At 43.7% G+C, this 11629-nt stretch overlaps 1 protein-coding gene across 1 annotated transcript; it reads left to right on the forward strand.

The window, feature by feature from the left end:
• The first annotated feature begins 793 nt into the window (after window positions 1-793).
• On the forward strand, window positions 794-9708 carry Slc1a6 (solute carrier family 1 member 6). Its single transcript, XM_059252027.1, has 5 exons — window positions 794-998; window positions 2626-2763; window positions 5178-5382; window positions 6761-6803; window positions 9361-9708. The coding sequence occupies exons 1-5, from the start codon at window positions 794-796 to the stop codon at window positions 9706-9708; spliced, it is 939 nt and encodes a 312-aa protein (XP_059108010.1).
• Window positions 9709-11629: the final 1921 nt, after the last annotated feature.

Raw genomic sequence — 11629 nt, forward strand, 5'->3', positions numbered from 1 at the left:
TTTGTGAGTTCGAGGCCAGCCTGGTCTACAGAGCGAGATCCAGGAAAGGCACAAAGCTACACAGAGAAACCCTGTCTTGAAAAAAAAAAAAAAGTAAGTCAATAAGGATAAATAAATACGGACATATGTAAAAAAGGGACACAAAGTCTGAGGTTTCACTCCAAAGGAGGGTCATGAACCTCAAGCTGGGACTAGAAGTGTCATCATTTCTTTCCCAGCGACCCCTCCCTTACAGCATTGCTGTCCTGGTCATGCACAGGGAGCAGCCACATTAGTTGGGTGCCACTGTTTCCCAGGCACCGGCTGATTTTGTCCTTGTGAAAAGTCGACTATGGGCGTCTTCGGGCTGGACACCCAACTACTGTGGTTAGGGCGACTAGCCTAAAGGTGCCCTTTCAAGAGCTCTTATGCAATGGAACTTCAGCAAAGGCCTGGCACTTTAGATTGAGAGCTGCAGCAGCTCCCAGTTGCTTGAGATGATCTCAGTGAAGGAGGCTGGAGGCAGAAAACCTGCGTGTGTGTGTGTGTGTGTGTGTGTGTGTGTGTGTGTGTGTGTGTGTGTTTCTACCCTGTCTCTAACCACCCTCTCTGGTATTTGGGTCCGAACACCTTAACCTTTTGCTGCTGGGATAAAAACTGAATCCGATCCAGGGCAGGCTCTCAGTCTTCCCTGCAAGGGCATCACCCCTCCCCTGACTTCTGAGCTGCAAGTGCCCGCCCCTCCACTTACCCACTCCTTTCCCAGACTCCTCCCTCACCAGACCTGGTCTCCTCTTTCCCTGGCAGAAACGCGATGAGCAGCCACGGCAACAGTCTGTTCCTGAGGGAGAGCGGCCAGCGCCTGGGTGGCGTGGGCTGTCTGCAGGGCCTGCAGGACAGTCTGCAGCAGAGAGCACTGCGCACGCGCCTGCGTCTGCAGACCATGACCCGAGAGCACGTGTGGCGCTTTCTGCGTAGAAATGCCTTCATCTTGCTCACAGTCAGCGCTGTGATCATTGGTGAGCTCTGCTTCTGGGAGGCGGGACTTCTATTAACTATTCACCCTCTCTGGTGCACTCATCTCACAATCCCCTAGCCCATCAGAGGACGCAGGTAGAGAGGGCACATACATATGCAAACACAGCTGTATGAACACGATGTGATGTCACATGTCTGGGTATGGGCATACACAAGTACACTGAACAGACATGCACTTTATGACTACACACAGAGAAGGATAAATATATCTTACATATGAACATATCTTACATATCTTAATTTAGAAGTGCAGTCACATAAACTGTGCTAACGTTCATAAAAACATGCAGCTATCCATCATACCCTTGGGAGATTGGTTCTGACAAACACTACCCCATTTTTTTAAGGAACTTGATTGTCTATTGGTTTGGGTATCCACAAGCATTTGTTATGTGTGGATGCTCAAGTCCCTTAAATAAAATGGGGTAGTGTTTGTATAGGATTTGTGGCTATCTTGCTCTCTAGGTTACTTGTAACACCCAAAGCAATGTAACTGCTAGGTAAATAGTTGTTATACTGTATTGTCTAGGGAATATTGATAAGAAAAAAAAATCTCTACATGGTCAACAGACATAACTTAAACAATTATGTGTAGGTTGTATAAAATAATGAGTTCCTCATGACATCTTCATATCTATATACAATATGCTTTGATCATATTCTTTTTTCTTCACCCCCCCTTACCTAGTCACCCCCTGCTGGTCCCTTTTCTCTTCCCAAACAGCCCCCCTTCTGCTTTCAACAGATAATTTTTCCCCTAAAAATTTCCATGTGTACTTGATTAATTTGACAGTGTGGATTCCAAGGATACCACGGCCAGCTGTGTTAGACTTTGTGAATACTTTCACACACTCATCTATGCATTTACATCTACATGCTTAGAAGCCCAATTGCATATGCACTTCCATATTTGAAAGTGATAACATAGGGCTGGAGAGATGACTCAGTGGTTAAGAGCAGTGGCTGTTCTTCCAGAGGTCCTGCGTTCAATTCCCACATAATGGCTCACAACCATCTGTAATGAGGTCTGGTACCTTCTTCTGGCCCACAGGAGAACACTGTGTGCATAATCTTAAAAAAATAAAAAGAAAGTGGTAACACAGACAAAAGAGTCACACTTATAGACACACCCAAGAAATGCATGTGCATATCTTCGTATATGAGCCTATGTGCATATGAATGTACACATACACCTATCCATACACAAATGCATACAATGCACATATATATCCATGTGCACACAACTACATGCACACATTCATTCACACAAATGCTCATCATGAACACACACATATATATACCCATGCTCACACAAATGTACACATACTTACACACATACACACATGCACATACATACCCATGTATACATCTTTTTACACATGCCCATTCACTCACAAATACCCACATTTGTATATACACAAGCACACACACACATACCCATGCACAAATGTACCCATGCACACACAAATCCATGTAATACCCATGTACACAAATGCACCTCCTAGAATGGCCATTGCTCACCCTACTATACTCTTTCAGAGATGGATGGAGGGTGCTTGGGGCTGAGATTCATAATTCACTCCATGAACCCTTCTTTTCTGGCTCTAGGGGTCAGCCTGGCATTCGCCTTGCGCCCATACCAGCTTTCCTACCGCCAGATCAAGTACTTCTCTTTTCCTGGTGAGCTGCTCATGAGGATGCTGCAGATGTTGGTGCTCCCCCTCATCGTCTCCAGCCTTGTCACAGGTGAGACCCTAAGCCACTGTGCATCTCCAGGACCCATTCCGAGCCCACACTTGAGAAAAGAGCCACGGCTTCCCCACCCATGGGGACCCTTTCCCAACACATCAACTCAAGCTGTGCCCAGGTCTTGCTTCAGTCTTGCTGTCACAGGATCCATGTGGCCCAATAACTTCCTTGTACTTGTTCTTGAAGGTAAAATCCCATCCTGCCAGATCTCTGGGGTATACAGAGGGGAAAGAAAGGCTGTGGAGGGTCAGGGGAGGCAGCTGGGATATGGGGTAGATGATAGATGGAGTGTGGGTGAACATGTAGGAGGTGAGTGGGATGGAGGTGCCAGGATGGAAGGTGGAGGAAGGGAAGGAGCTATGATGGGTTAGGTAGCACCTTTTCTTCTAGATAGTACATGTTTTCGTTTCAGGGCCATCGAATCTTCGTTTTATGGTCCAGGTCTGATGCTGGAGTAGAAGAGCATCTATAGGCAATATGTCAGCAAGTGGGCATGGCTGTTGCCCTGGTTTCATTTATGTTGTTACAATAAATACTTGACAAAAAGCAACTTAGGGGAGAAAGGGTTTATTTTAGCTGACAGTTTCACGTTAGAGTCCACCATTCAGGGAAGTCAACATAGGAACTTGAAGCGGTTCATCATAACCCACCCACAACCAAGAGCAGAGAGAAAATAAATGGACACATGCTTGTTTGTATCAAGTTCCAACTCTACATGTATATAGTCCAGAATCCCTTGTCTAGGGAATGGTGCTACACACAATGATTGGCCTTCCTCCTTCAATCAATGTAATCTGGACCCCCCCCCCCCCGCCCCCAGTCATGCCACAGGTCCACCTGATCTATAAAATTCCCTATTGAGTCTCTCTTCCTAGTGGTACTAGATCGTGTTGAGTTAACAATTGAAACTACTCATCAGAGTTGTGTTTCAATAAAACTTTACAAAAGCAAATAGTGCACCAGATTTAGGCCATAGGTGATGTTTAGCAACCCTTGGGTTTAGGAACAGAAATAATGATCAAGGCTGGTTTCTTAGGTTGGGCTTCGAAGCCAAGCCTGACATGTAGATCTGGTCACAAGAGACTCACTGACGGAGAAACCCACGAGGAAGTGAGGGAAGAAGGACAGGATGGGGAAGGAAGCTAAGCAAAGGCATGTGTTCAGAAGAAGGCTGGTGTCTCAGTGTGCTCCCACTGGGCAGGGGCTCTAAAGTGTGAGCAACATCATGGGGGTGTCCCTGACCACCACCTCTGTCTTCATCTGAATCCCTGGACCAGCCAATCATTGACTGCTGCTGGACTCTGGGGCCTTTCTGGAGGAGGCCTATCTCAAACTCATAGCAGCTGGATGGTTGCATTGGCCTGGTAGGGGACATATAGGTACAGCATGAACAGTATCCAGGCAAAATGTAGAAAGGGGTGGGTTCAAGGGAGGTGGGAGTTGTGGTGGGCCCTGGGATGAAGACTTCAATGACTGTGATATTTATGGTGCAGGATAGGGGGAGGGTTGGGTGGAAGTTGAAAGGTTGACTTGGAGTAAAGCGGAGGTACTGTGATTGGTGGAGTTATTTGGAGTAATAAAATGGAGTGGTATGTGATCACGTGTGTGTGCTTCCCCACAACATATCTATGGTAGTGAGCAAACTGGTTTTGAGTCAGGTCCAGGGTGCTGGCCCAGTTACTCATTTCTTGAGCAATATTTTCATTTAAAAATTTGTTTTTAGCTTGAGAATCAAAAACTGAATCATCCCTGGGTTGAACCACCAGGGGATTGGTTTCAAGATCCCTATAGACATCAATACATGAGGATGCGGAAGCCCTTTCTGTAAAATGATGTAGTGTTTGCAGATGACCTATGCCTCTCCTCGCTTGTACTTCAGATCATCTCTAGGTGGTGGGGGTATACCCTGTACACTGTACAACTTTATTTCAAAGTGAAACAAAACTTTTATTTACTTTTACATACTGATTTTGTTATTATTATTTAATCATGTGTCTATGTGGGTATGTACACATGAATGCATGTGCCCATGGAGGCCAGAAGGGGGCATCAGATACCCTGGAGCTGGAGTTACAAGTGGTTGTGAGCCACAGAATATTTGTGTTGCTACTGGAATTTGGGTTCCCTGTATGAGCAGTATGTGTTCTTAACACTGAGTAATCTTACCAACTCCCTTTATTCACATTAAAAAACTATAATCAAATTATATTTTGCCTGATAATATATTTATTCATGATAGCATAAAAGTGGTTGTGATAACTCTCAGCATTAGAAGGTGAACCACGTTTTTTGTGGACATCTTCAGTTAAGGGATGTGCAATGATTTTGAGCTGATGGTATGGAATGGGTGGAACAGAAGGAGGGAAAAAGGAGTGGGTGCTGTTGCAGGGACTGCATTATCTCTCTTCTAGGTATGGCATCCCTGGACAACAAGGCAACAGGGCGGATGGGAATGCGGGCAGCTGTGTACTACATGGTGACCACAGTCATTGCGGTTTTCATTGGGATCCTAATGGTCACCATCATCCATCCTGGGAAAGGCTCCAAGGAGGGGCTGCACCGTGAGGGCCGAATTGAGACTGTACCAACAGCTGATGCTTTCATGGACCTGGTCAGGTGACATTCTCATTTTGTTGGGACTTCTGGATATGCATGCAACAATTCTCTTTCTGTGAGCGACTACAGGGAAAGGTGGATCTAGCTTGGAAAAGGAAGCAACTATTGGTTGCCATTTCTGCCCTGGATCCTTGCATATCCTTAAGAAAGCTAAGTCTAGGTCTGATCTTTGAGCTCTGAGGCTGGAGAGGACAGTGTTGTAGTATCCCAGGACCGAGGAAGAGGAGCTGCTGCTGTTCACTAGGTGTTCATAACCTCTTTGGTGAGCAAATGATTCTTTTAGTCCAATAAGACTTTGCCTGTCAGAAGTAATGTCAAAGCCAGCCATACTGTTCCTATGGTACTGACTTGGCACCGGAAGAGTTTAGGAACTCTTATGGTGTTTTCCGCTGCTATTATACACTAGCTGAGATCCAATGAGATGGCTTAGTGGGTAAAGGCATTTGCTGCCAAGCCTGACCACCTGAGTTCGATCCTCTGGACCCACCTGGTGGAAGGAGAGAACAGAGTCCTGCAAGTTGTCCTCCCAACTCCATATACATGCTGTGGCATATGTGTACACACACACACACACACACACACACACACACACACACACACACACGCCTAAATAAATAAAAGTTAGGGACAATGAAATGATTTAGTGGGTAAAGGCACTTGTCACCAGGCCTGACAACCTGACGGGATCCACGTGGTGGAATGAGAGAACCAACTCCTACAAGTTGTCTACCTTTTACCTGTACACCATGGCACGGCACCTCCCAATAAATGTATTAAAAATTAAATAAAAAGTATACTTGAAACTGAGTTAGTTGTAAAATAAAATCAAAACCAAAGAACCAAAAGACAAAGGTTTATTTAGCTCATGTTCAGGGATCTAGGCTGTCCAACAACTTGGCACCAGCATCTGGTGAGGACCTTCTAGCTGCATCCTAACACCGCAGAGAGCACATAATGGTTATCCAGAGCAAGCATATCAAGATCAAGGCCACTTCCTATTACTCTGTAAACTTCTTTAGTCCAAGGCTCCACCATCACCTTTATGGCAATCAGATTCCATGACTGTGGGAGGGGCCTAACTATAGTCAATCCATGGTAAGTTACATCTGCACCTCTGAGCAGCTCTATGGGTTTGGGCGAGCTCCTCTGGCCTTTGGTTACCTCGTGTGGAAGCTAGAGATATTTACAGTGTTTACTTCTAGGGTCATTGCAGGGTTTATGTCAGATGATGTAGGGCAGGTACTTTATCAACATTCGGCCCACACCATGCATTTCTATATTGCCTGCTGCTGCTGTTGTCATGGCTATCAGTGCAGTAATGACCTTTGGCTCACTCCCAGACTCTAACCACTTTCCCTTCTCTGATGTTTTTGTGCAGAAATATGTTTCCACCTAACCTTGTGGAGGCCTGCTTCAAACAGGTTTGGAGAAGCACATGGTTTAATCAAGGAGGGATGGAGGGTGGAGGGAGCTTGCTTCCCAAGGAGAAGGGTGGAAGAAGGGCCTGAGTGGGGGGACCTTGGGGAGGATTCTGGGAGAATATGTGTGCTGCCCATGGCTATGATGGTGAGGCAAAGGGTTGCCAGGTTATGGAACTCATGGAGGCTGGGACGCTGGGGTTGGGGTTCTGAGACTTCTGATCACAGGTGTGCTAAAATCTGTCTGAGCATCAGCTTGGGGCTGATAGTAGAAAAGCAGCCACAGGCAACATGTGAAGAGGACTTACACTTTCCTCTAAAACTTTATTTACAGAAGCGAGTAGGGGACTGGATTTGGCCAGCAGGTGGCGTACAGCAACCCCTTTATTGAAGGCTAGACGTAAAGATGCAGACTATCTATCCATTTTTCCATGCTTTTTAACACCCTCATTATTTGGTTACTTATTTCTTTTCCTTGGTGAAGAGGATGAAACCCAGGACTTGTTTATATTAGGCAAATGTCAGTTACTAATTTCTTTTATATTATTATTATTATTATTATTATTATTATCATTATCATTATTTTCAGTGTGTGTGTGTGTATGTGTGTGTGAATGAATGTCAGGTGTGGATGTGGAGCTCACATGACAACTTTTGGGGGTTGGTTCTCTCCTCCCACCATGGGTTCTGAAGATCTAACTCAGATCGTCAGGCCTGTGCTCAGGGAACACTTTGACCTGCTGTGAGCTGTCTTGCTGGCACAGTTACTCATTTCTTTAGTCATATATTTTATTAAGAAATTTAAAATAGAGATACAAAAATTGTACTATCCCTTGGCATTAACAAAGATTGTATACAAAATCTTCGCTGCTCAAGTCTCTTCTATCAATGGGTAGAATTTGCAGATGACCTCTAGATTACCTCTAGGTGATGCAGGACAGCTAACACATGTAAATGATATGCAGACAGCTGTTCTGCATTAGAACCATTTAGAGCAGTGGTTCTCAACCTTCCTAACACTGTGGCTCTGTAATGCAGTTCCTCATGTTGTGGTGACCTCCAACCATAACATTATTTTTGTTGCTAATTCATAACTGTAATTTTGCTCCTGAGTGGTGTCTCAGTTCCTGAGATGATATGAAGTTCGTGTGTTCCAATGGCCCATGACCCACAGGTTGAGAACCGCTGGTTTAGAAGCTAATGACACACAAAGTTCTGTATGTGTTCGAATGGTTTTCTCCAGCATTTTCAATCCATGGTTGCTTGTGTCTATGGACATGGAACTCATACATGTTGAGGAGTTGTGTGTGAAACTTTTTCTGGGGAGATAAAACACACAGGTCTGTCACCTCATGACAGACCAAAGTCATGATTGCACCAATTTGGTGAGCCAATGAGTTCTTGGCAAGCTTTTTAATTGGAGTGTAGGTGAGGGGTTACTTACAGGAGCAGTCGTGACTCAAAAGCAGTTGCATCCCCAGAAAAGTCCATCCTATCATGGGTGGCAACTGTTGAAAGCTGTATTCCTGGAGGAGCTCTCTGTGCAATGTGCAAGCAGCTCCCCAGGTCTGGGAATCTCCTCTCGGCAGCTTGGCAGGTCAGAGTCTCCTCCACTAGCCACTAGCTAACGATTTTATAAAGACAGGGAAGGGACTTCACAAATCTTGTAAGCTTCAGATTTCTCAAATGGGAAGTTTGTTTACTTCCTGAATTTCATGAATCTTCCAGCTCCCTCCTGGAGCGAATCTTTCAATTTAGAGGAAGCTGCTGTACAACAGGGTGATATGCTGTAAGTCTTTATGGGCCTTTGAAATATATACATGCATATATGTCATATAAATATGATATATAAAACACATATGAAACATGCATATGTATTCATATATGATTCATTATATATGATAAATGCATATATTTCATATATAAATGCAAAATACATAAATATATATGAAATACATATATATAGTGAAATGGCCAAATCATTCCAATTAAACAAGCAGACGCACATGTGCACACAAATAAATCAGTTTTGGTGCATTTTGGTTATTGGATTGTTGTTTTATTGCATTTTATTTACTTTGTGTGCGTGGTTGTTGTATAGATGGGTACATGCCATGGAGCACATGTGTGGAGCAGAGGACAAGTTGCAGAGTCAGCTCTCCACTTCTACCATGTGGGGCCTGGGATCAGACTTAGTTTATCGGCCTTGGTTGAAAGTCCCTTCACTTGCTGAGCCATCTTGTCTGCCACAGATTTGGATTTTTGGGTAGCTCATCTTGTATTTCTTTGAGTTATTTAGTTCACTTCCTCGGTTACGTATCCAACCGTGGGCTTGCTGGGCTTTAAGAGTAATTCGTGTGTGTGTGTGTGTGTGTGTGTGTGTGTGTGTGTGTGTGTGTGTGCATGCTTGTGCAAATGCCAAGTATGGAACTCAGGGCCTCACACACCTAGCTCCTGGTTTTTACTAGCTCCTGGTTTTTATTTTTGTTTTTTTTTTAGGGATATTTACAAGGGAGTTAACCACCATACTGAATCTGGTCTCAATTTCTCCACATTTCAGTTTAAGACGCAGTACAGCACCCGAGTGGTAACCAGGACTATTGTAAGGACAGAGAATGGGTCAGAGCTGGGGGCCTCCATGTCTCCCCCATCCTCAGTGGAGAATGAAACCAGCATCCTGGAAAATGTCACCCGGGCCTTGGGCACCCTGCAGGAGGTGATAAGCTTCGAGGAGACTGTGCCTGTGCCTGGTTCAGCCAGTGGCATCAATGCCTTGGGCCTTGTGGTCTTCTCTGTGGCCTTCGGGCTGGTCATTGGTGGCATGAAGCACAAAGGCCGTGTCCTGAGGGACTTTTTTGACAGCCTCAATGAGGCTATTATGAGGCTGGTGGGCATCATCATCTGGTGAGTAGTGGGTGGGTGCATGTGCCTGGGTGGGTGGTGGTTCCTGGGCGTGACGGTGACCAGGCTGATGGGATTGTTGGAGACATTTGGCCAGTCATTCATCTGTGTGTTAGTTAATTTAATCATTAACTCATCTGTTCATTCATATCTTTCTGTAGTGATTTATTCATAACCCCATTTATTCATAACCCCATTAATCTATTTACTCACTCACTCACTTGTGCATTCACTCTCTGATTCATTCACTCATTCATCTATGTTCATTCTCCCACACATTGGGTCACGACTTCCCCCCATTTTTATATAATAAAAATGTATTCTTAGATAATTTCATACATGTATACAAAGTGTCTTGATAATACCCATATTTCCATTCTCCCTCGACTTCTCTCAGGCTCTCATGTTCCCCTTCCAACTTTATATCCTCATATGCATGTGTTTGTATATATCTCCCATTGATTCCAATTAGAACTGTCTGTATGAACATGGATGAGGGCACAGCCACTGATTTGGGCAACCTACAAGATGCCACATCCAGGAAGAAATTTGACTCTTCATTCCCCAGAAGCCATTAACTGTCAAAATAGTTTCTCAGCTAAGAGTGGGGCTTGTGAGTTTCTCCTCATTCCATGTTAGAATGTTGACTGGCTTGATCCTGTGTCAGTTTGTGCGGACAACTACAGTTGCTGTGAGCTCATTGCACTGTTTTTGAGACACGTCTTCCTATGTAGTCCGGGATTGTCTGGAACCTGCCAGCCTTTTGTGTCAGCCTCCTGATTAATGGAATTACAGGCATGCAACACCACATTTCTGCATTTGTTAATTCACTCATCAACTCACTAATTCACTTCCTCATTCTTTTCTGCAATGATTCGACTTATTCAGTGACTTATTCATTCATTCATTTCCTCATCTATTTCTTTTATTCACTCATTCATTCTCATTTTTTCTAGCATTGGCCCACTTACTTATCTTCTTTTAATGTCTTTTGCTATTTATCAGTTAAATCATTTCTTCGTGTATCTATTCACTGATAAATATGTTCATTAGTTAAATTACTTCACAACGATCACTTTATTATATCTATCTATCTATGTATCTATCTATGTATCTATCTATGTATCTATCTATGTATCTATCTATGTATCTATCTATGTATCTATCTATGTATCTATATATCTCTGTATTTATGTATCTATGTATCTATGTATCTATCTATGTATCTCTGTATCTCTGTATCTATGTATCTATGTATCTCTGTATCTATGTATCTCTGTATCTATGTATCTATCTATGTATCTATCTATGTATCTATCTATCTATCTATCTATCTATCCTGTCTGAATATATGTGTATGGATATGCATACCACAGCATGCATGTGGAGACAGAGGATAAAGTTGTGGGAGTTAGTTCTCTCTTCCTACCATGTGGATTTCAGGATCCAACTCAGGCCACCAGGCTTGGCAGAACATGTCTTTACCTGGGGAGCCATCTTTCTGGCCCCCATAATTATTTTTAAGTGCTAGGGTTGAACCAAGGCCTTACATCTACTAAATAATCAATCACTCTACCACTGAGCTGTACCTTCAGTTTCCTAAATAACAATCTTTTTTTTCCATGGTGCTCAGGATGGAACCTAGGGCCTTGAGTAAGCTAGGCAATTACTGTGACACTGAGCTGTAGTGTTAACCCCATTAGTTAAGACATTGACTGCATTTGTTTATTTACTCACTCAAACCAGTACACTTGGATTCACCCCCAAACCTGTTGATTTATGTATGCATTTGCCATTCTCTCATTTACTCCCTCAGATATTCCATTTATCTCTTCACTTTCATACTTACTCATGCCCTGTTTTAGTTTTCTGTCTACATTTGGGTATGGTGTGATGTGCATGTGAATGTACGTTATTTTTACATGAGT

The sequence above is a fragment of the Peromyscus eremicus genome, unplaced genomic scaffold (assembly GCF_949786415.1).
Source record: "Peromyscus eremicus unplaced genomic scaffold, PerEre_H2_v1 PerEre#2#chr22_unloc_1, whole genome shotgun sequence".
NCBI lineage: Eukaryota > Metazoa > Chordata > Mammalia > Rodentia > Cricetidae > Peromyscus > Peromyscus eremicus.

Excerpts from the sequence above, each read along its gene's own strand:
- Slc1a6 (XM_059252027.1), top strand. The coding sequence starts at position 794 with ATGAGCAGCCACGGCAACAGTCTGTTCCTGAGGGAGAGCGGCCAGCGC. Across the intron at positions 999-2,625 it reads AGTCAGCGCTGTGATCATTG|GGGTCAGCCTGGCATTCGCC; the intron begins GTGAGCTCTGCT and ends TTCTGGCTCTAG. Across the intron at positions 2,764-5,177 it reads CGTCTCCAGCCTTGTCACAG|GTATGGCATCCCTGGACAAC; the intron begins GTGAGACCCTAA and ends TCTCTCTTCTAG.